Raw genomic sequence first — 27877 nt, forward strand, 5'->3', positions numbered from 1 at the left:
CACCCCGGCGGCCTGGTCTCCCCAGTCTTTAATCAGCCTCAAGCCACGCCATAGCCAGATTGCCCTAGGAATCATGCCCAGCAGGTCCCTCTGGGCTCTGCCTCGAGTCCTGCTGCCCTTTGCCCTCCTGGGGTTCCAGGTGTCTGCTTGCTGACTTGTGAGCTGTCCAGAAGGGCTGATTCCCTGTTGTGTGATGTTTTACTCTTTTGGCTTTTTTTTTGGCGGGGGGGGGGGCTCACCACCCAGCTCCCAAATAAATCACACACGGAGGCTTATTCTTAGTTATAAATGCCTGGCCTTAACTTGGCTTGTTTCTTGCCAGCTTTTCTTAACTTATGTTATACTGTCTACCTTTAGCCTCTGGGCTTTTATCTTCCTCTATTTCTATATACCTTACTTTACTTCTTTTTCTGTGGCTTGCTGTGTAGCTAGGTGTCTGGCCTCTGATTCCTCTTCTCCTTGTTCTCTTGCTCCTCTTTCTCGTTTCTTCCGCTGTTTTTCCTGTCTGCCAGCCCCACCTATCCTTGCTCCTGCCTCGCTATTGAACTATTAGACCATCAGGTGTTTTAGACACGTAAAGCAACAGAGCTTCACAGAGTTAAACAAATGCAATGAACCAAAAGTCACACACCTGAAAATAATATTCCTCAACACAGCAGGGCTCTGTGGCACATGGTGGATCCAGCGTGCAAAGTTTCTAAAAGATGTCTTTTTTCTGGAACCAACCCGGAGGGAAGCTGAGCTGGCTGTCTGGAGGCTGCTGTCCCTCACTACCCCCACCCACTTCTCAGGAGTCGTGTTCTGCTACTGGAGCACAGAATCGAGGTGTCTGGGCCTGCCAAACTGGACCCCAGAGATAGCATCAGCACTCCCCCCATGAGTGCTCTTGCCTGGAGCTGCCCGAGAAGGAGAGGGGTCTAGAAGGTGAAGGCAGTGAGGTAAGGGAGAGCTAATGAGGAGCTAGAGAGAGAGCAAGCCCAGTGACTAGGGCTGGAGTGGAATGTGTATCTAAGGATATCTAACCCCATTTTTGGAGCCATCGGATGCTAGAACCTTCTGAACTGGCCAGGTACCACCGGCTGCCCTGTGTGCCAGCTCCCTGCCTCTGTGGCCTCCCTAAACGGTCAAAAGAAGGTGCTGGCTTGAAGCAGGGGAGTGTGGCTAACAGGTGAACACGAAGCAATGTCGGTTCCTCTTGCCAGGACTCCTCACCACCTCGACTCTCCTCTCCGCTTGACCATTCCCACTGGTTCTCCACACACTGAGGCTTGTCAAGTTCAGTACCGTCTCCCAAAAGATACAAAGTATCAATCCACCCCCCCTATTCCTACCCTCCCCCACCCCTGGTTCTCATGTACTCTCTGTTCCGTGCAGACACTACTGCTGAGCTGGGCAGAGCTGCCCCAACTCAGAGGCAGTTCCTGACCCTCTTAGATCACAGAATCAGCTTCCTGCCAGGTTTCCATGCTGCAGTCCAGGCCCCACCAATCATAGGCATCCAGTGGCTACTGAAGGCCCCAGGACAAGAAGCTGGACCCTGGTGCAACCCTCCACAGGATGCCAGAGAGCTCGGGGCGTGTCAGGGCCCTCAGAATGACACTGCTCTCAGGATTGGATTCCTCAAGGAAGAAATCCACATCAGAACGGGGAAACGGAGGCCAACACAAGAGGAGTGGGAATTGGCCGGATGTGTGAATTTAGAGTGGGCACCAAACAGATTTTCTGCAAGCTTTATTTCCTCCTCTACATCTGATCCCTTGATTGTACAAAGGCATCCCTAGGCACTGAAGAAAATCCAAAAATACTCAAAAGGAAAATAGCACCCCCACATGTGCCCTGTGTCCAGGTTAGTCCCATCGACTTTACACAATCTAGAGTCACCAGGAAAAAGGGAAACTTAAATGAAGAATGAATGGCCTCTGCCAGATTGGCATGTCTGTGGGACACTTGCTTGATGGTTGATTGATTTAGGAAGGCTCAGCCCACTGTGGGCAGCGCCATTCCTAGGCAGGAGGGCCTGGGCTATCTATCGAAAAGCTGGCTGAGCATTAGGGCTAAGCGTGTGAGCCAGCAAGCAGTGTCCTTCCACAGTTCCCACTCCAGTTCCTGCCCTGACTCTCTTCAGTGATGGATAGTGACCTGGAATTGTAAGCCGAAAGAGCCCCTTTCCTCCCCTGGGCTGCTTTTGGTCGGTATTTATCACAGCAGAAATTAAACTAGAATGCCCCAACGTCTTGCCGCCTGGGTAAATGAAAAATCTGAGGGTACCCCATCCAGGGAAAGTATCCTCAACCCCAGCCATGTTTGCTCTGTGAAGCAGAGGTGACATTGTCTCCTGCAGGCTTCTCTGGCCTGGTGAGGCTGTGTCCAGGAAGCAGAATGGAAGCCATGAGAAGAGACAATCCATGACGGGACCAAACTGGCGATCAGCGGCAGCAGCCAGCTCTCTTGGGTGATTGCTGGTGGGTCACTTCCACCATCGAGGCCTTCAGGCGATCTTCCTGCATCTTAAGTGTCCTGTGTGGCAATGTCCCCGTCACTCCTCCCTCTCCAGGAACAGCATGAAGGACTGTGGGGTGGCTGGGACTCGGGGCTTGGAGGCTCTACCACTCTGTCCTCTCTATGGGGCTGGGGGACTGTGATCTTCTGTCTCCTTTTCTGACCCACTGCGTGCCAACACACACGCACACACAGACCACACAAATGATCAGCTCCAACAACAAGAATAAAATAGATATAAGAACAGTAAGTCCAGAAAGTCGCAGACCTGAGACAGGAGCAGAATGTCATGAGAGAGAGAGAGAGAGAGAGAGAGAGAGAGAGAGACTGAGAAATGGGAGACAGAAGGTGAAAGAAAGGTGCCATAGGGTAGAATGACAGCAGGGACAGTGTGAGCCATCGGGGGCATTTGGCATTCACCCTAAGTCACGAAGTCACCAGAAGGCCAGGGCAAGAACCTTCTAGACAGGAGAAAGGAGGTGAGGGGGGTGTTGCAGCTGTGAGGACAGACTGTGGGGTCTGTCACCAGGGTCTGTCTTGGCCACTTGCTGGAGAAGGACAGAGCAGGGCAGGGCTACCCTGGAGCACTCTGGGTATGGGGAGCACTCACCGAGCCAGGTTCATCAGGGGCTCCAGGATATTGTGACCCAGGATGGCGCTGCACTCACCAAAGGAGATCCCCAGGTCCTGCAGCCACACAGAGTGGCTGAGGCTGGCTCCAGCCCTGCCAGCCCCTCACCAGCCACCCCGGTTCTCCAGCTGGACCTCTGCCCACCACCACCCCCCTCAGCTGGCTGCAGGGTATAGGGTGCCATCCTGGAGACTTCCCCCAGACCTAGGGTAGAAGACAAACCTACTGCTTGACTTGGAGAAACACACAGGATTTTTTTTTTTTAATGCTCAGGATTTTGTTTGTTTTTTTTCTACAATACTTCTGGGCCAGGGCTATACCTCCTCACAAGGCCCTGGGTTCAATTGTCAGCAACACGAAAACAAAACAAAACAACAAGAGGCAGGCATGGTGGCAAATGCCCACAATCCCTCGGCACTCTGGAGGTGAAGGCAGAAATTCAAGGTCAGCCTCACCTATGTAGCAAGCTTGTGCTACAAGAGGCCTTGCCTCAAACAGCCAGACAAAGAGGTGAGGGGGATGGCTGGGCAGGTAAAAGGCGCTTCATGACAAGGCGCACACGTGGAGTCGGGGCTACTTTTCAGGAGTCAGGCCCCATCTAACGGGCATTCCAGGGATCAAACTCATGTCATCAGGCTTGGCGGCAAGCACCTCTACCCCTGAGCCATCTTGTTGGCCGAAGGCCAGGATTCTTTTTGGCTTTTCTTTCTCTCCTCCTCCCCCTCTCCTTTCTCTTCCCCCTCTTTTTCTTTTATGACCAATGTCACCAGTTTATCTTGAGGCCGTGAGCCCTTGGGCTTCCCCCTCATTCCCCTTCCTATAGTCAAGGAATTTTGCTGACTTGAAGCTGGAAAGCAGGTTGAGGGGCCACCGGAGACACGAGGAGAGCATTTCAGTGAAAACCCCTCATCCATCTGCCTTGACAGGAGCCTCACAGAAATGTTCCGAACTATCTCTCTGAGCCCACAAGCCCTGGCACAGACTCCTTCATGATAAACACTGGCCTCTTGCACGAGCCTCTGTGTAGCTGCCAAGCTCTGCCAAGTGTCCTTCAGAAACAATACTGTAAGGAGTGGACTCCTGCCAGCATCTGAGTGGAGGTCCTAGGAACATGTCAACTCTGTATTTCCTGGGACCACTACCTCTTAATCCCCTAGCAGCAGAACTTCTCAGAGAAGGAATCTTAAAGGGACAGACAACTGCTCTAGGGAGGGGACTGTCTGCCAACCCGGAGCCACAACGGCGAAGGGCGGGACCAAGAGTGACTCCCTAGGTTTTAAACTTTTAAAAAATTATATACATATATCTGTATGACTTTTCTAGAACGTGGTTAATTCTCATTTATAAATAATAGTATCCCCGTCTGGCAGCAAAGCTTTTGATGTCGTCTTCCCAAGGAAAATATTTGAGTCTTAAAATAGAATAAATGAGAAGGGAGTATGTTAATTAGAGACCAGAGATAAAATTAAGATTTGATTGGGGATTTCGGTGACGCTTTTAAAACTGTTTTCACTCTGAAGATGTTTTTCACGTGGGTTGGGAGCGTGTGGGAATCTGCCAATTCCATGCAGTGTTCAAGGTGGAGCCTGCCAGTCTGAGCCCAGGGCCAATCTGCAGCGGCTGAGTGGTCAGCCTCTGTGGGGAGGGGGTCCCGGTACTCACCTGGGCCAGTCTTCGCCCGGCTTCAGTGGGCACCTGTCTCTCCTCTTCGCAGTCCATCTTGTTTCCCAGGAGGACCATGGCCACCCCATCTGCACCCGCATCCTGCAAACAGGACATATACCCTCAGCTGCTCTCAATGGATGCCAGGCCCAGGATAGAAGCTTCTAGAAGTGTCTAGAAACTATCAGGAGTCCCCTCACCTGGATCCTCTCTTCTCCTTTCTGCTTACACTCATGGCTAACCTTGTGGGCACCTCCCCGCTTGGAGTCTTTCCGGATTGTTCATGACCTGCACCTCGGATTGCCTAGGCTGCCTTAACACTTGTCTCTGATTGACTTTCTTCTAATTTTTTTTTCCTTACATGTATGTGTGTCCATATGTGCACTCTCTGTGTGTGTACAGGTGGCCACAGAGGCCAGCAGAGGGTGTCGGATTCCTGGCTGCTGGTGTTACTGACAGCTGTGGGAAATCCAACCTGAGTGTGGGTAGCCGATTGCCGTCCTCTGGACGAGCCCTCCACCACCGAGCCCTCTCCCTAGCCCCCAAGTGCTTTTCACGTCACCAGCATCATTATAGTCGTTTCTGGCTGCTGACTACTCTCCTCCAGGGGCCAGACGTGGTTGTGGGAGCAAATCTTCCCAGCCCCCATGAGAGAGACAGTTCAGGGAGGTTAAGCCAATGTCCGAAGTCACAGAGTGGGGGTAAAGTAGACAGACAGACCCACATCCTGTCAGACCCGCACTTCTCCCTCATACATCTATCTCCTTAGCTGGCTTTAAAAAAAAACAAAAAAAAACAAAAAAAAACAAAAAAACCTCTCTCTTCCATTAGACTAGAAACTCTAGAGAGAGGCCACATGCCACATACTTCACTTGGTCCTAACTCAGCCTCATGTTGGGCTCATGCCCTACAGAATCCCAGTATAGAGATTAGTTATGTGGAACACGGAGCTAGACATTGTTAATGGGAATTTTTTTTTTTTTTCGAGACCGGGTTTCTCTGTAGCTTTGGAGCCTGTCCTGGCACTCGCTTTGTAGATCAGGCTGGCCTCAAACTCACAGAGATCTGCCTGCCTCTGCCTCCTGAGTGCTGGGATTAAAAACATAAAACATATGCCACTAGGGAAATATTATTTTAAGCTGTGTTTCTTTTGTTTACGCTGCATTTGTTTAACTCTGTGAAGCTGTGTTACTTTTGCTTGTCTCGAACACCTGATGATCTAATAAAGCTCTGAACAACCAGTAGCGAGGCAGGAGCAAGGATAGGCGGGGCTGACAAGCAGAGAGGATAAATAGGAGAAAAACTGGGAGAAGGGGTTCGGAGGAGTACTAGCCCAAGAAGGACATTAGAGCAGCCATTCAGCTACACAGCAAGCCACAAAATAAAATTTAAAGTAAGAGAACGGGAAAAACACATGAGGCCAAAGGGCAGACATGATAATATAAGTTAAGAAAAGTGGGCAAGAAACAAGTCAAGCTAAGGTCAGACGTTTATAAGTAACAAGACTCTGTGATTCATTTGAGAAGTGGGTGGTGGACCCCCCAAAGAGTCCAAAGAGCATAAATAACATCAACCTACTACAGAACTCCCGCCTAGGAGACGTCCCAAGCGGAAGTGCTATTGTAGAAAAGAGCTGCTCGCAGTACGTGCGAGCTTTGGGGGCGGAACTGTGTGGTCGTGCTTTCTCTGTGCTACGGGGCTCCTAGTTCACCCACCCACACATCCCTCAGCAGACGGTGTCACTCGTAATGGCTGGGAGAAAGAGGAAAGTGTGTGGGCGGATTCCAAGATTCCTCTTAACTCCAAAACCTGAGGACAGACTGCAGTCCGGAATACTCACCTGCAGACAGTCGAGCCAGTAACGCACGTGGGTGAAGGTCTCTCGGGAGGTGACGTCATACATGAGCACCACCCCCTCCGCCTTGCGAAGCAGCTGTCTTGTGAGGCTGTGGTACCTGCTCAAAGGGTCTGCATGAGACCGCCAGAGCCTGGGGACACCCCCACCCGCCACTGTCTTACCCTAGGGGTGGATTTGATGTATTTGGGGTCATTTGGGCCTCCTCCCGTGTTTTGTGAGATCTATAATGAAGCCTTGAGTAGTCGGGTCTCTGCTCTGTGGATGAGTTTATTTCTAGAATACGATGCCAGACCTGCATACCTTTAAAGCTCCCCCTTCCTGTGGTCCGTGTGTTAGATGGAACACCTGCTATCTAGAAGGTTGGTCAGGGGAGATTGATCATCTCCCCCGCCATGGGGCAGTGCAGAGTGGAGGCACCTGAGCTCCCAGTCCCCCCTTCCTGATTCCCTGAGTCTTGCCTCTCAGTCTCATTGCTTCGGTGGGTAAACCTTGTCCTGTCACCCCGGTTGTGTATGCCCCCCTTTTTTCTACCACACTCCGAGCACAACCCCAGTCCCTGACCACTGCCTGGGACAGTCTCCATACCTCTCTTGCCCAGCTGTGTCCCACAGCTGCAGCGCAAAGTTCTTGTTGTCGACCTTCAGGGTTTTGACACGAAAATCCACTCCTAGGACACACAGGAGAAAAGAGGCCTTTTATGCTCCGCTCAGGACAGCCAGCCCCAGATGCCCCAGGTGTGTGTCCACTCCCAACTCTAGCCTTAGAAGGATGGGGCCACATGCTGGGCTCCTCTCTGCTCTCCAAAGGTCCCACAATCAAGTGTCACACCTCCAAGCAACCTTCCCAAGGTGGGCAAAGGACTCATGGGACCATGCTGTGTGCTCTGGGACTCCGGTTCAGTCGACTTCGGTCTTTGAGCCTCTATTGTGTTAAAGGCTCTGCGTGGTTTCTCCAGGTAACCAGGGTGGCTGAGTCCCTCCACAGGCTGAATCCCACAGCCCCACCCTTCCCTGCAGTCCCAGCCAAGACCCAGTTAGACCCTGGGACAAGGGGTGGGGCTGACGATGAGTTTTTTTTTTTTTTTTTAATGCTCCTTCTAGCCAAAGAAGCCCTCTGGATGTGGGGGTGGGGGTGGGGATTGGAGAGGTGGCTCAGCAGTTAAGGGTCCTTACTGCTATTGCAGAGGACCTGAGTTCAGGCCCTGGTACCCACATTAGGCAGCTCACAAGCAGCTGTAATCCCAATTCTAGGGTACTGAACACCCTCTCCAGCCTCCACAGGCACCTGCACGGAGATGTATATATCCACATACAAACACTCAAAAAATAATGAAATAAATCTCTTTAAAAAATGGGAGAGGGGGTGCTCTGTCCCTGTCCCCACCTACCCTTTATGGAGCCCACTGCAGCCTGGCAGCAGCTCCCGACACCCACAATTTAGGTGAGAGGTTTCTGTGGTGACCCCTGTAAGCACATGCTGCTGCCCCCTGGTGGTGGTTCACCCAGCCCCCTAATCTCCAAGAAGACTGACCCTGCCCACTAGCAAGGCAGTTCCTGAGTAGCAAGTGATTTTTTTTTCTCTACAGCCCCTTCCTGAGGCTGTTGGGAGCCCAGGGCTGCAGGATCCTGAGACTGTCACATTCAGCAGCACGCCCACCAGGCCCCCCAGCAACAGCTCTCAGCCATTCCTACACCTCCCTCGATTTCTGTCCCCTCGTTAACCCATCCTGTGTGCCCCCAAAACCCGGTTCAGCTAAGCCACATAAACCATCAAATAAGTGAAGTTTGGTTTGTGTTGGGCACTACTGGTTCAAGGGGGCGCCCACATATTCACAACAATCAAGGGCAGAGCTGGACACACACAGGGGTCAAGCTTTCCCAGGTAGGGCCTAAGGTTTGAAAGTGGGGCCCTTGAACTTAAACCTTAGGGCCAAGTGAGGATAAGAAACCTAATGAGGACCCAGTTCTCTGCCACCGGTAGGGACCATATTGAGAATCACACAGGAGATTGCTGTCTCCACCCATTGACCTTAAATGCTCTTAGCAGGAGTTCAGGCTTTTGGAGAGGGGCTAGGAGAGAGGGTGGACACCTGCTGGCTACGGGTACAAACCCGCTCTGTCTGAATCAGTGCCATCGAGTTGTGTGGAACTGACATAGCCAGGGCATCATGGGGCTGGGGAGATGGCTTGGGGCTTCAGCACTTGTCATGCTAGCCTGAAGACTGGAGAGAGCACATACCCAGAAACCCACATAAATGCTGGGTGGGCGTGGCAGCCTGTCTGCCAACACCGTCTCAGAAGGCAGAGATGGGAATCCTGGAGCAAGACTGTGTCGAGATCAGCCATATTGGCAAGTTCGGGGGTTTAATTGAGAGAGATTGCCTCAGTGAATAAGGCAGAAAAACAACAGAAGACGTTTCCCAAAGTCAGACTTGTGCCTCCATGTGCTCGTATGTACACACACATACTTGCAAAAAACATGCCATAAACCCAGCCTCAGAGTGGTGGGGACAAAGACAGGCAGATCTCTGGAGCTCATTGTGTGTGTCTTACACCCTTCCCTGTGAGCAACTGTCCGTTAACACCAAAGTTTAAATCTATTCAAACTCAATAAATTCAGACACAAATTCATATTGCCTCCTCCTTCTACTCTTCCCTGTGACAAAGAGTCCCAGCCGAGGGGAGGTCGCAGAAGGAACCCTTGTCTCCAGCCCATTCCCAGAGGCAGGCAGGTCTCTCTGCCACGTGGTAAGAAGGGGATGGGGTGGGTGGTTTCAGATATCGACACAACACAACGTAGAGTCACGTGGCAGTGCAGTCTCTGAGGAATTGTCTAGAATAGGCTGCCCTGTGGGCATGCCTATGAGGGATGTTCTTGGGTTAATTGAGATGAGAAGACCCACCCTGAATGCAGGCGGCATCAATTCACAGGCTGAGGCCCTGGGCTCATTGAAAAAGAGATCGTGAGCTGAGCCCCAGCAGAAATGTATTAACTCATTATTCTCTCGACTGAATGTAACGCGTCCAGCTGCTTCAAGTCCTGCCGGATGACGTCCCTGCAACCGTGGACCATACGTTGAAATGCGAGCTAAAACAAGCCCTCTGTCCCCTAAGTTGCTTTGATCAAGATGGTCATCACAGTCACAGGAACCAAGACAAGGAGGGCTGTTGTCAGGGCTAAGACAGGAGCAGAGATGCCAGGAACATGTGGGTGCTCAGCAAACACACAGCAGCTTAGGTGTTAATGATGGTGGTCATGTAGGCCCTGTGGCTCACCTCACAGTAGCTCAGGTCTGCTGTGGGCCCCTTTTCCTAGGACACTGAGTCTTTAACGTGGTGTCCTAGGTAGTTTCTATTGTCAGCAATAAAACAAGCTGGAGTCACCTGCGAAGAGCGAACCCCAACTGAAGTCCTGCCTCCATCAGACTGGTCATGTCTGTAAGTCTTACAGTGTAAGGCAATGTCTTGGAAATCAGTGTGGGAGTGCTGGGCGGTGGTCCCAGCACTCAGGAGGCAGAGGCAGGCAGGGATCTCCGAGTTCGAGGCCAGCCTGGTCTACAAAGCAAGTTCCTGGTCTCCAAAGCAAGACAGGGTTTCTATCTCGAAAATGAATAAAAACAAATAGAAAATCAACATGAAAGGGCCCAACCTCCAACAGGTGTCTCCATCCCCAGGCAGGTGGGCCTGGCTGTATAAGAAAGTCGCTGGCCATAAGCCAGTGAGTGTGTAGCACTTCTCCTTGGTTCCTGCTCCAGGTTTCCGCCCTGTCTTCCCTTAGGGATGGGCTGTGACCTGGAAGTGCAAGTTGAAATAAACCCTTCCTCCCTCTAAGTTTCTTTTGGTCGTAGGGCTTTTTGGTAATTTTGGTAAGAATTCTTGGGCAGAGAAACCCTAGAGCCTGCCGTAGGCCTCTCTTACGACAGGGTAGTGTTAAGACATCTGCTTGGCAATGACTCTTAATTGGCCTGTACCCTAGACTAACACGAAGACACACCACTCCACCTTTGTCCCTCTTACAGGAGCCACTGAATTAGCATGCTCAAATATTTACTTATAATACAGGAACCACGGGTATAACACATGCCAGGGATTGTTCCTGGCGTGTGGGAACTTGCAGCCACTGCCAGAAGAGGGGTCTGTTCCCATCCCCACAATCAGAGGAACTCAAAGGGAACTGGACCTGCACTGTCTCCCTGGGAAGTCTGTGGAGTTATGGCTTGGTGCCCAGCCTGGTGCCATCGGGAGGCAGAACTAAGCAGAGAGGCCCGAGGGCTGGAGCAATGGCTCCCACTGTTGTGATCAGTGGCTGCTCAGAGGACACAGGCTCAGTTCCCAACTCACAACCGTCTGTCACTCCAGTTGAAGGTGATCTGACACCTCCCTCTTTTGACCTCTGAGGGCATCAGGCGTCCAGGTGGTACAGGCAGAACACCCCCCCGACACACACACACACACACACACAAATTGTTTAAAAAAAGAAGTGAGAGCACTTGGGAGGCAGAGGCAGGCAGATCTCTGAGAGTTCAAGGCCAAGCTGGTCTAGTGAGTTCTAGGACAACAGCCAGGGCTATGTGGAGAGATCCTTGTCTTAAAAAAAAAGAAAAGAAAAGAAAAAGAAAAAGATGAGGCCTGGCTGGCACTGACGTCTTCTGGTCATTAGGCACATCTAGTCATTAGTTCCACGTCAAAGTGGATCGTCGGACCCTGGCTTCCTCTTCTCTGCCCCCAACTCCCACCCATCTTGACAGGGTCTCATGTAGCCCAGACTGACCTCAAGTTTGCTAAGCAGCCAAAGATGGCCTTGAACTTCTGCTCCCCCGTCTCTACCTCCTGAGCGCTCTGCTTCTGAGATGCTGAGATCAAACCCATTTCACCTGTTTGGCGCTCTCTCTCTCTCTCTCTCTCTCTCTCTCTCTCTCTCTCTCTCCCCCCTCCCACTGCCGGGGTGGGGGCGGGGGGTGTTGTGATACAAAGCTGACACAGGAGGCAAACAAGGCATCCAAGTACACAGCCCCAGTGGGTGTCAGAGCTAGAATTTGAACCCGAGGGTCCTAACTTGCCACACTCAGAATATATTCTATGTAAGATAGCCACCTTGTGACTTCCTGCCAGGGCACGCAGGCAGAGCTGGGGCATGTTGTGAGCATGCCTGGGCTCTGTAGGGTACTGCCTACCAAGTGGGCGGAGACTGGCCTGTCTGCACCCTCTGCTAACACCAGGACCTAAATTGCAGTTTGCTCCTTTGTTACCCTACAAGCTGGCCAGATCAGTGTAGGGAAAGCAAATTACCTGTAATTAGAGACGATTAGTGAAATGCTAAGATTATGCCCATATAAAATAATGCCTCATGAAGGCCCGTGGCCAAGGCACAACCTGCCATGTCTGGGATGGCTTCCTTAGGGACTGCTCTAGCTTGCTGGCCCTGGTCCAGGACCTCCCCTCCAGTGCTAGTTCCCCAAGGGGCCTTACCTACGGTGGCTGTCAGCCCGGTGGCAAAGGCATCGTAATGTAACAGGTGTAGAAATGAGGTCTTGCCCACATTGGAGTCCCCCAAGAAGATGACATGGTAGAGGTAGTCGGGATCAGCCTGAGGCTTGCCAGCAGTGAGGTCCTCAGGGAAAGTCAGTTCGGCCTCCCCTGAGTCTGTTCCTGGGTCCTCCGGCCTGCTCTGTGCCCCTGGCTCCGTGGCCTGGGAGGTGCCTGGCTTGCTCTCCACCTGAATAGGTATGGATATGGACCTGGGCTGGGCTTCTGGTTCAGCCATGGTGAGGAGGGCTTGTGTGGTCTCTGGGGCTCCCACTGTAAGCCCAGCTCCAAGCCCCACGAGGGGAGAGCCTCTTGGAGGGGATATTTTGCCAGGAGCAGGGACTTCTGCCTCAGCAGGAACCTGTGATGTGTCAGGCAGGGAATCATCTGGTTGGGGAGATTCTGGGTTCCTGGCTTCAAGGCCGTGAGTCTCATCGGCTTGTTCTGGCCCCGGGTGCTCCTGGCCTTCCTCTCCTGAGTTTCCTTCCTTTGGCCTGGGCTGCACTTGGGGACTCTGGAGAAGGTGAATGGACAGGCTATCCAGCTTAAGGACCTGGCCAGGGGCCTCTTGGAAATCCCTAGGATGACTCTCCTGCCTGGCCAGGCATGCCTCACCCTGCACTGGCGTCTCTGTGGGTACCTGGCTCACAGGCTCCAGGCTCAGGGAGGGCTCTGCAGCCCCCTCCGGGAGGGCCGTGGCACCCTGGGACTCTAAGCCCAGGTTCTTCGGGTTCTCTCTCAAGACCTCTTTTTCCATGGGCAGCTTAACCGAATCAGGTTCAGGCCAAAGGCTTTTGTCACTGAGATCTGGGGCCTGGGACTGTTTTCTGGACCCAGCTGGGGACTGAGGAGGCGGAGAGAGGCCCTGAGGAAGAGGCTCAGCCTCAGGAGCCAGCAGCACTTTAAAAGCCTCTGCCCCCACACTCCCAGACTCCCCAGCCTGGGCTGCTGGTGGGCTCCAGGGAAAGGGGGACTTGAATCCATCTTCCAGGCCAGGGGTGTCCACAGGCTGCTCAGAACTGCCATCCCATCCATCTTGCCCCTCGGGGTCCACCACCCCTTGCCTATCTTTGGCACTGAGAGGCACCCCCGCAGGGCTGCTGGGACTTGGGCCTGGACCTGAGGTTGACTCCTGGGTAAATGGTAAAGCTGGCATCTTGGAAATAGAGATCTGCCTAACGATTCGGGGAGTCTGGGGGCCTGAGGTGCCACTTGGGGTTGGGGGTGGGCTCCAGCAAAGCTGCAGGGCTCTGTGGGACCGGTCTCCAAAGCTGTTCAGGAGCTGGTTCCAGTCGTCATTGTCCCCAAACAGCTCGGGCAGTGGAGCCTCCTCAGTGGGGACAGCCTGGGAGTCTGGGGCCTTCTTATTTTCTCTGGGGACACTGGAAAGGAAGGGGGGAAGTGAAGGCCAGGGAAGTGGAAGTTAGTGGTATCCCCCAAATCTTGATAGCATAACTTTTCCTGTGGTTAGCTCTTCTCCAGGGCTGACTGAAAGTCCCCTCATCCCATTCTGCACCTCAAAATTTGCATGAAACTTCACCCCCTGCAGAAAGCCTGCCCTGACCAGGCAAGCCTTCTGCCTCTGAGTTGTTACAAACAGGGCGAGTACCTGCGTGCGAGGTGTGTGTGTGTGTGTGTGTGTGTGTGTGTGTGTGTGAGAGAGAGAGAGAGAGGTATGTGTGACCGTGTGTGACATGTGTGCATGATTGTGTGATTGTATGTATGTATGTGATTGTGTGACTGTGTGTGTGACATGTGTATTTGATTTGTGTGTGTGATTGTGTGTGACTATGTATGTGTGACTGTGTGTGCGATTGTGTATGTATGTGTCTGTGATTGTGTGGTTGTATGTATATATGGCTGTGTATGTGGTTGTGTGTGTAATTGTGTATGTGTGTGTGCGTGTTTGTGTGTGTGACTGTGTATGTATACATGTGTGATTGATTGTGTATGTGTGTCTGTGTGTGGCTGTGTACTGAGATCTAACCAGCTCCATGAAGAACAACCTTTCCTGGCTTCCAGAAGCCACTGCTCTCTGAGTCCAGAGAGGGCTGCTACTTGCCTTGGCTCTTCCTCTATCTGCCAGGACACTCGGCCCCTGGCAGTATTCAGACGGCCCCTTGTCGCCTGCAGCTGTCCCCGCACCTCTTCCAGCTGCCCAGCCAGGTCTCGCTCAGCCTCTCTCAGCTGCAGGTTCTCCCAGCTGGCCTCCTGCTGGGTGCTGCTGAGGTGGAGGAGCTGTGCCTCCAGCTGTGTGGGGGGGGGAGGGTTGCAACTGTCCTCTGGGGTGGCAAGGACACCCTGCCCCCTACCCATGCCCCCACTGCTCAGCTCCTGAAGACCCATGATGATCAGAGGGGAGGTCACCTTTCAGCATCTAATTAGCTGCTTTATACCCCCACACAGTGAGGACAGTGGGGAGGGAACCATGGTCAGAGGACAGGAGGTCCTTGTCACCCACCCCAAGCCCTGAAGCTGCTGCTGTTCCTGGCTCCATCTGGACTGCAGGGGCTTCTGACCCAACAGTGACACACAAGATTTCGACAACAAACAAGGTCCCTTGGAACAAGAGCACAGCCTCTATAGCGGCTGTAGAGTCCTCGGCCTCCCCTCCCCCAGCAGGTGCTGACATTAAGAACCCACTCAAGGTTGCTCAGATGACAGTGGAGCCCTGTGAGCTCTTGTAGTCCAGAACTTTCCTTTCTCTCTTCCCACCCGCCCCTTCTGGGTCTCTCATGGCCCAGGCTAGTCTTGAACTCCTGATTCTCTTACTCCCACCTCCAAGAGCTGGGGTTACGGGCGAGCGCCACCATACCCAGCCTGTCCGAAGCTTTTCCTTCTCCAGGTGTCTCCACACACAATCTCATTTGTCACGTGAGGCCTGAGAAATGCCACGGAGACAGGCACCTCCTTCTCAAGGATGCTGAAAACCTGAGGCTAGGGTAAGCTCCAGGTTCATTTCCCTAGGCCTGCCTGGCTCTTTATAGGACCTGATCTGAACCATGGCAGTGTCCCCAGAGCCCTGGGCAGGGAGTCCTGCTCTGGCAAGGAGCAGCCCAGGGAGTTCTTGGCTGCCTGTGGCTTCAGGGGACCTGTTCAGCTGGGAACAGTGAGAAGGTTGTCTGGGATCTGGGCTCCCCAGAAGGCCCGCACTCACCTCTCTCTGGCCCTCTGCCAGCCGTTGAACCTCTTGCTCCTTGGCCTCCAGAACCTCCTGCATGTGGGTGCTGAGGGCCATGCCCCGGGAGTCGCTCTGCAAAGAAAACGGGTCAGCCCTGCTCTGCAGACTCCAGAGCCAGCTAGGCTGGGCTGGACAGCCCCACCTCACCTCAACCATGGCCTGGGGCTCAAGGACTGAAAGGTATCCACAAAGAGGATTTTGGGATTCCTCACTTGGGTCTAAACTCTCACAAGGACACTGAAGTCCAGAGAGTGGAAATCAGTCCCAGGGAACACTGATATCTCACAGAGACAGAACACATGCCCAGCAGGTCCACCCCATCACTCTGGGGAGCATGATCTGCAGGGCGGTGGGGGAGGGGCTCCCAGTGACCTCTGCTGCCCTGCTAATTCTTAGCCACTGCTTAGCCTATAGATGCAGGGCCAAGGCACTCACCTGGGCCTGCAGCTGCTGCTTCTCCCTGCGGATCTGCTCCTCCGTCTCCTCATAGAGCTGCCTCACCTTGTGAAGATGGTCAGAGTCTCGCCTGCAGTGGCAAGAGGTGGCACCAGACAGCCCCTCAGGACCTCTGGACCTCTACACCTGGGGCCTTTCTGCCTCACTTGCCCTGAGCGGTCTCGGGCCCTATCAGGTCACCCTGGGTCTATGACACTGGTTATACCTCTATGATATCCCCACCCCCCTCCCTATCTAGGTCCTCATTGTCCCAACTCTCTACCCCCACCACCCTCAGTTACCATCCCGGCCCCATGACTCAGGCCAGGTCTGTGACCCTAACCGTTACAGGGCCACAAAACAGGCCCCTGGAGTTTCTTCCTCTTCAAACCTGCCTCTGCTTACCCAGCCACTCCAGAAAAGAGCAGAAACTCATCTAGGATTCCACAGTGCGCCAGGAACACCTGCCACACCCTCACTCACTTCCTCAGTGTCCACTCCAGGGCCTCCCGGTCAGCCCGAGCCTCCTGCAGACGGCTGCTCATCTTGGCCAGGAAGCCCTCCAAATTGCCTGCCAGTTGGGGCTCCTCCTGCTGCAGCTCTCCCCACAGCCTCCAGAGTTCAGCCTGCCTGGAATACAGGAACCTCCAGAGATTAGATCCAAGAGGGCCAGGAAGTATGGGGCTTCTGTAGCCCAGGTTAACTCCAACTTGCTATGCAGCAAAGGATGAGCGTGAACTCCTGATTCTCCTGCTGCCACCTCCCAAAGGCTGGGATTACTGTGTCCTGTTCTGTGTGGTGCTGGGGAGGGAACCCATGTATGGGTTCACCTATGTTAGGCAAGCATATTCTACTGTATCCTCGGCCCTGGTCCTCTGAAGACAACACTCCCAGGGACTTGAGGGCCTGAAACAGAATACTTCAAAGCTTAACTCAAGTGCATGCCACCTCCTCCTGGGACATTTCTCTGTGTGAGCTGGCCCGTCTCAAACCCCCGGACCACTTGTTTTCCTGTGAGTCAGTGGTTAATGGGGGTAGGGCAGGGTAGACTCAGGACAGCTCAAGGCTTCCATCCATCTCCTCTCTTCTCCCACTCTGGAGTTGTGTGGTTTCTGCCTTTACCCTCCCTGTGCTCACTGGGAAAATACAAAGGCCAATACTTGCCAAGCAAGATTGTTTGGGGAATGAGAGACATGCCAAATGTGAGTGCCAGCCTGGGGCCCTGCCCACGGTTGGCACTCAGTACATACTACTTTCACATGGACTTAATTAAGTCATGAAGACAGAGGCCCAGAGGGTGAGGGAGCAGGGCCAAGCTGCCAAGTAGGTAAATGGCTCCCTGCTTCACCTGCTCTGCCAGCCTACACCCAGGTCCCTCCCAGCCTGTCCCACTGCAGCAACCCCACCCTCTGAACCAGATGGGAGCAATCTTATCCTTCAGAAGCCTGTGGGTGGAGGAGCAAGTGGGGAGAGTCACTGAGGGGGAGTCCCTGGCTGGCTCCAGCAGGCCTCGAGGCTACGGCAACTCTGGAAAGGCCACTTTTCTCAGCACATAAGACAACCCACATACCCTCAGAGCCTGAGCCCAGGATGCCCGCCTGTCAGGAACTGACCTGTCTCCAAACCCACCCAGCCCAGATCACCACCATGTCAGAAGTCACCCCACTGAGGGACCCTTCGGGAGTCTCCAGGTCCCTCTCAGAGGTGATGATTCAGCTGGCTGATCTTTCTAGGGAGTGTGGAGAGAGGGGACCCTCTGGGCATGCTGCAGCAAGGAACAGAGGTCACACACTATCAAGTGGCCAAGCTGAGGTCTGCACCCAGCTCTACCCTGAGCTCTCACCCCTACCAACTGTCAGGGCCTTACTCAGAAAGGGAGTGGCCAGTCCCCATTTGCCCTACAAGGGCCAGGAAGGCCTCCTTCTCCTTGGCATCGGCCTCCTCGAGGACAGGCAAGCTGAAGGTCCCAGATACTGGTTGAGAGGGCACCGGTCGTTTTCTGCGAAGCCTGTGGGTCCTGGGGCTGGAGCCAAAGACATTTTCTAGGGGGCAAAGGGGAACGAAGGGACGATAAGGCTCTGACTTCCCTTGAACCCTATCCCCATGTTTATACTGGGACACATTCATGCACACCTCAGGTCAGCTTTGGGAGTCTTGTGAAATAGGAGTGCCCATTCCACATGTCACCTGAGGGCCAGAGATGCCTAGACACTCTCTGGGAGTCACACAGCAAGCAGCTCCAGGGTAGCTAACAGGGTTTTCACCCACTCAGGAAGGATTCATTGAGCTTTCACTGGTGACAGCATTCACACCCAAATCCCAGGCCTTGGGAAGCTAACATTCTAGCTCAACGGTTGAAGAGGATACGTCTTCTCCCATGTGTGTGTGTGTGTGCGTGTGTGTGTGTGTGTGTGTGCGCGCACATGCAAGCACACATATGCACCACAGCATGCATGTAGAGGTCAGAGGACAACTTTCAGGAGTTGGTTCTCGCCTACCAAGTGGGTTCTGAGATTGAACTCACATCATCAGGCTTGGCAGCAGTCGCCGCTACCCACTAAGTCATCTTGTAGGCCCTTTCTCTTCTTTTTCATAAAACAAATTTAAGTGACTTCAAGAAATAAACTAGAACCCAGGAGGCATAGGCAGGAGGATTTCTGTGAGTTCAAGGCTAACCTCGTCTACATAGGGAGTTCTAGACCAGCCAAGGCTATACAATGAGGCCTCATTTCAAAAAAACAAAATGAAACCAATAACAATAATAAAATAAAATAAACAAACCCATCATTTCCACAGAAATGGGGATGGGGCTTTGTGAGAAGGGGACCCTAGGAGTGTCCTGAGGTGATGGCAGGAACATTGAGATGTGACCTGTAAGCAGGACCCAGAGTGGGTTTCCAGAGGAGGACACTTTGGGTAGAGAGAACCCCACATACAGGCCTGAGTGAGAAACTAGGCTGGTATGTCAGAGAGGCAGATGGTCCTGGGTGAGTTCAAGAGGCTGGCAGGATCTGCGTGGTGTGCTTGCTCCGTGGTCCCAGAAAGGGGCAGGGGGGAAATCCACGGGGTGGGAGCAAGACTGGCTTCTTCGAGATGGCACTTGGGGACTCTATGAACAGCCACCATCTACCCCCAGCTCTGGGCTGGTCCCTCCCCTTCACGCCCTCACACACATACACTTGGCTTCTCAATCACCAAATCATGGGTGATCTCACACTGTGAAAATTGATACCTGGCCTCCCTGCTGTCTCCTACACCCCAAACTTTCAAGCCCTGTGGCCTAGGGAACACAAAATGGCCACGTGACTGCTCAAGGCTGAGAAGTCTTACTGAGGCTCTGAGAGGAAGCCATCTCTCTTGCTCTAGGCCAGAAACACCTGCCCCATGGAAAGGCTCATTAGGGGAGTTGCCCTGATGCTGGGGTCCCTTCTGAGGGGCAAGTGATGGGACGTCTATCCCCTAGATACAACCCCTACCACAATGCTGGTGCCTCCACCTCCTCTCTGTCCCCCAGTTGCCGCCCTCTGGGACCTGGAGCCTGGAGCAGTCTTGACTGGGCTAGGAAAGTGACCTCCTGGGGTGGGGTAGGGCAGCTGCAGCCCACAGTTCCACATCAAAGCCAGGAAGTTTTTATCCTCTACACAGTACTACCAGGGAGGGTCCTAGGGGAGCAGCCCACAGCTCTCAGATGTAGCGAGGGCCCCCTGGCCTGTCACATAGCCCAATGCTGTGCTAGAAGCCGCCAGGGTCCTCCCAGGACAGACACATACTGAGTCCAGAACTGAATTCTTCCAGCGACAGGCAGCCCTTGTTCTCGGTGTCTACCCAGTCAAAGATCATCTGTGGCTCCTCGTTACCCAGGAAGCTGAACTTGGCCTCCTGAAAGGAAGGAATGAGTCAGTTGGCTACTGTTCTGACAGGAGAGACTGTGCACAGGACAGGAGGTATCTGTCTGGAACCACCCTGCTTTCCTTCTTCTTAGGGGGAGGGTCATTCAGGGCCTGTCCAGCAGTTTCCCACACCATACTAGGCATCCTTAGGTAGGGCCCTGAGCAGGCTCCCAAGTCACCCAAAATCTCCATGTAAGTGTTCGCCCCAGCCTTTGGTAGGATGGCTTTGAATGCCATCTGGCACCTTGTTTGTTTGGGGAGTGGAAATGGTGTCTCTCTATTATGTAACCATAGCTGTCCTAGAACTCACTATGTAGACCAGACCAGGCTGGCCTCGAACCCACAGAGATCCACCTGCTTCTGCTTCCAGGGCATTGGGATCCAAGATGTGCAGCATCATTCCACCTAGCCTCCTGACATTTGTGATACACGACCACAGCATGCTCTTCCAGCATGACCCAGGGACGAGGGCCATGCAAGCATTTGCAGCTGTGGCCCTCGGGGTGCATGGCTGAAGGAGGGGGTGTCATAAGCATTGTCCTCATTGAGATCACATTGTAGCCACATTGAGATCACATTGTAGCCACAGCTCTAAACACAGTATCTGCATATTGTGCGCGCTGAACAAAACACTGTGGCTCAGAGTTGAGTCCACAGTACATCTTGAAATGCAGTGATTTACCTCATACACAAAGTTTTCTGCCGTTAGAAAAACCATGATGAGCAGGGTGTAGTAGCGCACACCTTCAATCCCAGCACTCTGGAGGCAGAGGCTGGTGATCTCTGTGTGTTTGAGTCCAGCTGGGTCTATATAATGAGTTCTAGGACAGCTTACGCTACATGGAGAGACACTGTCTGAACCCCACCACAACCCTGAAAGAAAGAAAGAAAGAAATAAAGAAAGAAAGAAAGAGAAAGAGAGAGAGAGAGAGAGAGAGAGAAAGAAAGAGAGAGGGGGGGGGAGGGAGGAAGGAAGGAAGGAAGGAAGGAAGGAAGGAAGGAAGGAAGGAAGGAAGGAAGGGAAAGAGGCAGAAAGAGGGAGGGAGGGAGGGAGGGAAAGAAGAAAGAAAAAAGTCAATGATGTTACAACTATGGAAGACAAAGACATTTAGTATTTTCTTAGCAGCATTCTTCATCCGGGAAGTATCAATCAGTATGTCCGGACTGTATTCTGTTAGAATGTTTCATTTTAAAAATTGCTGTTGTATGTCAGGCAGTGGTGGTCCACGCCTTTAATTCTAGCACTAGCACTTGGGAGGCAGAGGCAGGCAGATCTCTGAGTTCCAGGCTGGCCTGGTCTACAGAGTGAGTTCCAGGACAGCCAAGGCTACACAGAAAAACCCTATCTCAAAAAAACCAAAAAAATAAGAAAAGTTTTAAAACTTTCTGTGATGGGCAGGAGAGATGGCTTCTGTAGCGAAGAGCCTGAATTTCTCACGGGGCTCGCAATAGCTGCAACCCTAACTCCTGGGATCCAGCTCTGTCTTCAAACCTCTGCAGGTACCAGCACTCAGACACATGTGTGCACATGGAGGCCAGAAGACAACCTTAGCCACTGGTCCCCCAAGAACTATCCATCCTTTTTTGAGAATCCCAGGCTGTTCTAGGGCTCTCCAAGTGGGCTAGGCTGGCTGGCAAGCCCTGGGGACCTGCGTCTCTCTGCCTCCCTGGGACTGGGACTACTAGTGTGTCTCTATAAAGGTTTGATACATACATCTATTTTATAGGCCTATATTCCCAGATAGTGTAAAGTATTTCTCTGGTGAAAGGAGCCAAGGGAAAAGTTTAAGAAGCCGTGTGCTAGACCACAGAGTGTAGGTAATTCACCTCACAGGACTGATTAAGGTAGGGTCACGTGTGAACGTGCAGATTCCGTCCAGGAACATCGTAGATAAATTTCTGTCAGATGAGGCAGATAACACCAAGATTTATGGCCTGTTGGACTTTCACTGGTTGTTAAAAAAAAAAAAAAAACTAACTCAGCAATCTGACTCTAATCTGTCTTTGTTAAATTGCTCAACTTTTTAAAGTGCTCTTTGAACCATGTATAATGCTAATTAACGCCTTAAATAAAATCTCTGAGGGCTTGGGATGTGGCTTGGTGATAGAGCACTCAAACAAGGAAAAAAAAATCCCACTTTGACACGAGTTGGTTTTGTATTTGCCTATAGGTCATGATTTTGCTTTCTGAACACTTACCCTCTCATTGTACTTAGGGCAGGGTCCTGCGAATTCGGTTACAATCAAGTAGGAAACACTACCACACAGGCACACGCACCATGACTATGCGCAGGCGCAGGCATATCTCAGGATACTCTGAGCCCCTGGGTTTCCTAGCTGTTAGTGGGGATCCTAAATGTAACAGGGTTTTAGGGACTTTGTTGCTGTTGCCCCCCTCCACGCGCCCCACCTTCCCCAGACGCTATCCCTTGTAGCCAAGACTGGCTCCAAACTCACAGTGCAGCCAAGGATGACCCTGAACTTCTGAGCCTCCCACCTCCATCTCCTGAGTGCTGGGATTCCAGGTGTGCTGGCTAGTTTTTTTGTCAACTTAACTCAAGACTAGAGTCATCAGAGAGGAAGGAGCCTCAATTGAGAAAATACCTCCTTAAGATCACGCTATAGGCAAGCCTGTAGGCATTTTCTTAATTAGTGATTTATGGGGAAGGGCCCAGCCTATTGTGGGAGGTGTCATCCCTGGGCTGGTGGTCCTGGGTTCTATAAGAAAGCAGGCTGGTGGAGGCTGGAGAGATGGCTCAGAGGTTAAGAGCCCTAACTGGTCTTACTAGAGGTCTTGAGTTCAATTCCCAGCAACCACTGGTGGCTCACAACCATCTACAATAAGATCTGGTGTTCTCTTCTAACCTGCAGGGATGGGTGCAGGCAGAACACTGCGCACGATAAATAAATAAATCTTTCTTTAAAAAAAAAAAAAAAAAAAGGAAGAAGAAAAAAGAAAACAGGCTGAGCAAGCCGCAGGGAGCAGGCCAGTGAGCAGCTCCCCTCCATGGTCTCTGCATCAGCTCCTGCCTCCAGGCTCCTACCCCGACTTCAGTGAACCGGTTCCCCAGGTTGCGTTTGGTCATGGTGTTTCATCACAGCGATAGGAACCCTAACTAAGACAACGCCAGGCTCTCCTTCCACTTTTGTGTGTGTTCTGGGTTCAAACTCAGGTCACCAGGTTTGTATCGCAAACTCCCTTCCTTTAGACACTGAGCTTTCTCGCCGGCCGCCGGTGCAGGTGGCCTCAGAGGCCAGGGACAGCCGGCCCTGGAGCTGCAGCGGCAGGAGGTTGTGAGCCACCATGTGGGCGCTGTGACTCTAGCCTGAATGCTCTCATGAGTGCCGTAGGCTCCTAACTGCTGAGCAATCGCTCTGATCTTTAAAAACACAAAAAGCAGACCCCTCCCTTAGGAAGGAGCTGAGTTCTTTCACAACCTTCTGGAATTATTTCAAAATATATTGTTTTCCTGGCTTCTTCCTCTTCCTTCCCTCTCCCCCTCATTTTTAGCTGAGCGTACTGATACATGCCTGTAATCCCAGTGTTTGGGAGTCTGAGGCAGGAGGATTGCTATGAATTCAAGTCCATTCGCAGCTACACAGCAAGATACTACCTCAAAAAAAAAAAATCAAAAGAAGGGTGGGTGAGATTGCTCAGCTGGTTACAGCGCTTGTCATATGGGCCTCGTGCCCTGGCTTCCATACCTAGAGCCAACAGTGGAAAGAGAGGACCAACTCCTGAAAGCTAACCTCTGACCTCCACCCGTGCACCTTGACACGAGTGTGCTCTCACTCACACATACACATCCTATATACACAACTACGATGATATGAATAATAATTGTTAAGAGGCTAGGCTGGAGGTGCTGTGTGCAGTGGGGGTGGAGATAAAGCACTTGCATAAAGTGCTGGGTTCAACCTCCAGCCCCCCATAAACCTGTGTGCTGATACCTGTAATTCCAGTACCCCAGAGGCAGAGGCAGGAGGATCAGAACTCCAGTCCAGCCTCAGATACATAGTCAGTTAGAGGCTAGCCTGGGCTACATGAGACTACATCTAAAAACAAAAGAAAGTGCCATGGGAACAGCCATCAAATCAGGAGGGAGAGTCTGTCTTCCCCGGGCACAGGAACCAGGTTGTCTCGGGCTATCGCTCCTGCTCTGTGGGAAGGTTCTAGAGAGCTCTAGAGGCTTACACCATCCACACAGTCTCTTCTTGTCTCCAGGGTAGCTACCTCATAAACCTCCAGCTACAAACATGCCCTGTAGGAGGTACCACTAAGGGAAGAAACACATGCAGCCTTCTGCTGCCCACTAGACTGCTTCCCTCGGTGGCCTGGAAGCCCCGCCGTGAGCTGCAGGTCCCAGCTTGTGTCTTCAGCCATGAAAGACAAGTCCAGGCTTAGGGAAGAAGCCTGTCCCGGGCTCTGCTTCACTTGGGTACCAGCTTCCAAGCTGGCCCTGGGTGACCTTCGCATTGGCTAGTGGACTCATGGCTTCCCTGACAGAGGGTAGAGCAAGCAGTGTGGTGCGATTGGGGAGATCGTGGGGTGTGGAGCTGTCTGTCCTGGGGATCTTGCTGACCTTTTTGGGTTTGGGACGTTTGTTGTTGTTGTTGTTGTTGTTTTGAGACTAAACAAGGTCTCATATAGCCTAAGCTGGCCTTGAATTCTCTGTGTGACAAACACTCTTCCAACTGAGGTCCCCAGACCCTCCCTGATTTTTGGAGACAGGGTTTCACTATTACCCAGACTTGTTATGTAGATCATACTGGTTTTGAACTTGAAGTCCCCCTGCCTCTACCACCCAGTTGCCTAGATTATTGGAGTGTGCCACCAGGCCTGGCAATTCAGCACTCTGTCAATAGATCTGAGAGATGTTTCTACCTCTGACTTTTTACGTTCAGTCTTTCTTTCTTTTTTTATTTCTGTTTGATTTTTTGTTTTGTTTTGTTTTGTTTTTTTGTTTATTTGTTTGTTTTGTTTTGTTTTCCAGATAGAGTTTCTTTGTGTAGCTCTGGCTGTCCTGGAACTTGCTCTGTAGACCAGGCTGTCCTGGAACTTGCTCTGTAGACCAGGCTGTCCTGGAACTTGCTCTGTAGACCAGGCTGGCCTGGAACTTGCTCTGTAGACCAGGCTGGCCTGGAACTTGCTCTATAGATATTTCAAGTTCTTTCCAATCCTTGGCTTGGTTTCTCGGCTAGGACCTTGATCTAAGCACCCTGGACTTCCCCGTTTATGGCTCACACTCCACATTCCAGGACCCTTCAGTCTTTGGGAAACCGAAGCAGAGCATGGGGAACAGCACTAGAATCTCTCAGGCTTTCATAAGAGATTCAGAAACCAACGAGCACTTTTACTGACTCTTTTTATGTTTCAAAATAGTCTAGGTTTTTTGCAAAGGTTCAATAGAGTCCGCCTTACTATTTTACCAGGAGAGAACTGGATAAATCAGTCATGGAACCCAGTGCCTCCTTGGAGTGTCATTTTCTCTCTGTTCCTCACGCAATCGGCCGTGACAAGCTGGCTCTTGGGGATAGCCTTGGAGTCTGTGCTGTGAAATCCTCTCAGGAGGCCTGGGCCGGGGAATAAGGAAGGTCATTTCCAGACAGGGGTCACCTGCTGGAGAGTGGAGCTGGGTTTTTAGCCTATGATGAAGGCTGACAAACTGGCCCAGCACTGGCACTCAAGGGCCTACATTTCAGGTGTCCCTTCAGTCCTGGGAAAGGTGGGTGACTAATCGTTAGCAACGTGACTGGATCCAGTCACCTGGGAGAGCCTCTGGGCTCTGGGCTTTTCTGTGAGGGACTTTCCAGAGAAGGTTAGCCAGGGGTGAGACCCACATGAAGTGTGGGTGCTACTGTCCCATGGACTGGGGTCCTGGACTGAAGAAAAAGAAGAAAGCCTCTGGGTGGGCAGAGGGGGCACACACCATTAATCCCAGCACTTGGGAGGCAGAGGCAGACAGATCTCTGTGAGTCTGAGGCCAGCCTGGCTACAGAATGAATCCCACAGAGAACCCTGCTTAGAAAAAAAAAAAAAAAAGGAAGGGGAAGAAGGAGGAAGAAGGAAAAAAAAGAGAGAGAGAGCGAGGGAGAGCTGAGCACCAGTGTTCGAATCTCTGCCTCCTGACTGTGGACACAAAGTAACAGCTGCTCCCGCTCCGGCCACCATGCCTTCCCCGTCTGGACCTGAGCCGCAATAAACCCTCTTCCCCCTAAAGTTGCTTCTGTTTGCTTCTGTCAGGTTTCATTTCAGGCTCTCACTGCTGTGGCAAAGAGAAAAGGAATTTAGACAGTTGTTCATCCACCGGCCACATCAGCAACGGAGGCGTTAAGAGTTCCATGTGGAAATTTCTAGGCAGAAACTAATTTTGGTCTAAGTGTTGATTTTGCAGCTTAAATCTAAGGCGGCCCATGTGTTTGCACCCTGGCTTTGCCTATAGCGATAACTAGAGTCAACCCAACCAATTCTTCACACATCGAGAAACACGGAAGTTATTTGTAACCACAGGAAAAATGATCTGAAACTTGAGAGTAAGACAAAATGGTAAAATCAGTCTGTAATTATCCAGAGGTGGAGACTGGCCACACACTGGCCAGAGCAGGGGAGGAGACCGGTTGTCTCACTTTTTGATTGTTGTTTGTTTGTTTGTTTTGAGAAAGGGGCTCGCTATGAAGACAGCTCCTAGCTAGCCTGGAACTCAGGATGTGGACGGACTCCTTGATAAATGGCTCTAGACTCGGGTCAGGAGACGGCTCCGCGTGGTGTGAAGTGATGTCTTCTCAATCAAACATTCCTCACAGAGGAAGTCATGAGACCTCCTGGCTTGAGTCACATGTCTAGGAAAGCGTGACTCGGGAGGGTCCCTCTCAGCTTTATTGAAGAGGTAAACAACTCCCCCTGCGGGGGGGGGGGGGGCAGACAGATTGTAACCAGCCAGCTGAGATCCCTGGGCTGTCCTGCCTCCTGTAAACTGGGCAGAGCTCACGCTTTATGTGAGTCGCCAGTGGCCAGTGGTGGGCTCTTTGATGACAGCTGCTTCCTGGTCACCCCTGTTCCTATTAGGAACCCCAACAAAAACTCATTGGTTCAACCAAGTTGGACCTTGGTCTGCAGTAGAGTCCCTGCTTGTAGCGCTCTGTGTGTGTGTGTGTGTGTGTGTGTGTGTGTGTGTGTGTGTTTTACACCTCCCCAGAAAGCCTGTCACATACTACCAAGCCAACCTGATGACCTGAGTTTGATCTCAGAAATTCTTGTTAAAACGATCTAGATTTGGGTGACTTGTCTGCAATCCCAACTCTTCTACTCCTAGATCGAGACCGAGACAGAATTGGCCAGAAACTCGCACAGTGGGAGAAGCAAGAGAGACTCTGTCCCCCCCCACACAAACACACATGCATGAACACACACACACCCTTGCACAAACACACATACTCATGCACACACACAAACACTCCCATGCACAAACACACACACACTAACACACACACAAACATACTCATGCATGAACACACACAATCTTTTTTTTTTTAAGTCCCAGACTTACTGAACTCACTCAGTAACTTAAGAGTTTTGTCTAGGAACTATGAAGTCAGTCTCTGGCAAGGATTTACGAGCTGTTGGACATGGGCCATTTTTTCTAATTGAACTCAGCAATCTCCCCCTAACACCTTCCTGTCAAGCTGCCTATGAGGATCCGAGCTCAAGGCTCTGGGCACTAGTCATGACATTTTACTGTAATCCCTAGTTAATTAATAATAAATGAGATAAGATCTTCTTTGGCTGGTGAGACAGCTCCCCAGGTAAAGGCGCTTGCCTCTAAGCCTGACAATCTGAGCTTCACCCTGGTGGAAGGAGAGAGCCGATGCACACAGGTTGCCCTCCAACCTCCACACGTGTGCTGTGCTGCGCGTACATCCCGTCGCCTGCACATACACACAGATGAATAGCCCGATGTGTGGCCAAGGAGGACTACACACTTCTGAGCTCCTGCCTTCACCTCCTGAGTGCGGGGCTCACAGGTGTGTGCTACCACGCCCAGTTTTTCCGGGGCTAAAGACTGAACCTGGAGCCTTGTGCATGCCAGGCAAGCACTCTATCAACTGAGCCCCATGCCCGGTCTCCATAGCAACAACTTACTAGGGAAAGGACAAAATGGAGTGTGGAGTGACACCCAGAAATAACAGCAGGCCCCT

The 27877-nt window shown here is 52.0% G+C and overlaps 1 protein-coding gene across 3 annotated transcripts in view; it reads right to left on the bottom strand.

Moving 5' to 3' along the window:
- Positions 1-1716: 1716 nt before the first annotated feature.
- Positions 1717-27877, bottom strand: part of Rab44 (RAB44, member RAS oncogene family) — a 33741-nt gene continuing 7580 nt past the window's right edge. For 2 of the 3 annotated variants that reach the window (XM_087898363.1, XM_087898364.1), the window contains exons 3-14: positions 19562-19670; positions 17659-17833; positions 16275-16421; positions 15792-15882; positions 15333-15428; positions 14238-14425; positions 12119-13557; positions 7236-7317; positions 6633-6747; positions 4793-4894; positions 3110-3186; positions 1717-2517 (exon numbers count right to left, since the gene is read on the bottom strand). In XM_087898363.1, coding sequence (XP_087754489.1) covers positions 2427-2517; positions 3110-3186; positions 4793-4894; positions 6633-6747; positions 7236-7317; positions 12119-13557; positions 14238-14425; positions 15333-15428; positions 15792-15882; positions 16275-16421; positions 17659-17833; positions 19562-19670 — 2712 coding nt within the window. In that variant the 3' untranslated portion in view covers positions 1717-2426. The remainder of the gene's footprint in view (positions 2518-3109; positions 3187-4792; positions 4895-6632; positions 6748-7235; positions 7318-12118; positions 13558-14237; positions 14426-15332; positions 15429-15791; positions 15883-16274; positions 16422-17658; positions 17834-19561; positions 19671-27877) is intronic. The other variant, XM_087898365.1, reaches the window with a different exon arrangement.

Source organism: Myodes glareolus, chromosome 18, assembly GCF_982192425.1.
Source record: "Myodes glareolus chromosome 18, mMyoGla1.1, whole genome shotgun sequence".
In the NCBI taxonomy this organism is placed as follows: domain Eukaryota; kingdom Metazoa; phylum Chordata; class Mammalia; order Rodentia; family Cricetidae; genus Myodes; species Myodes glareolus.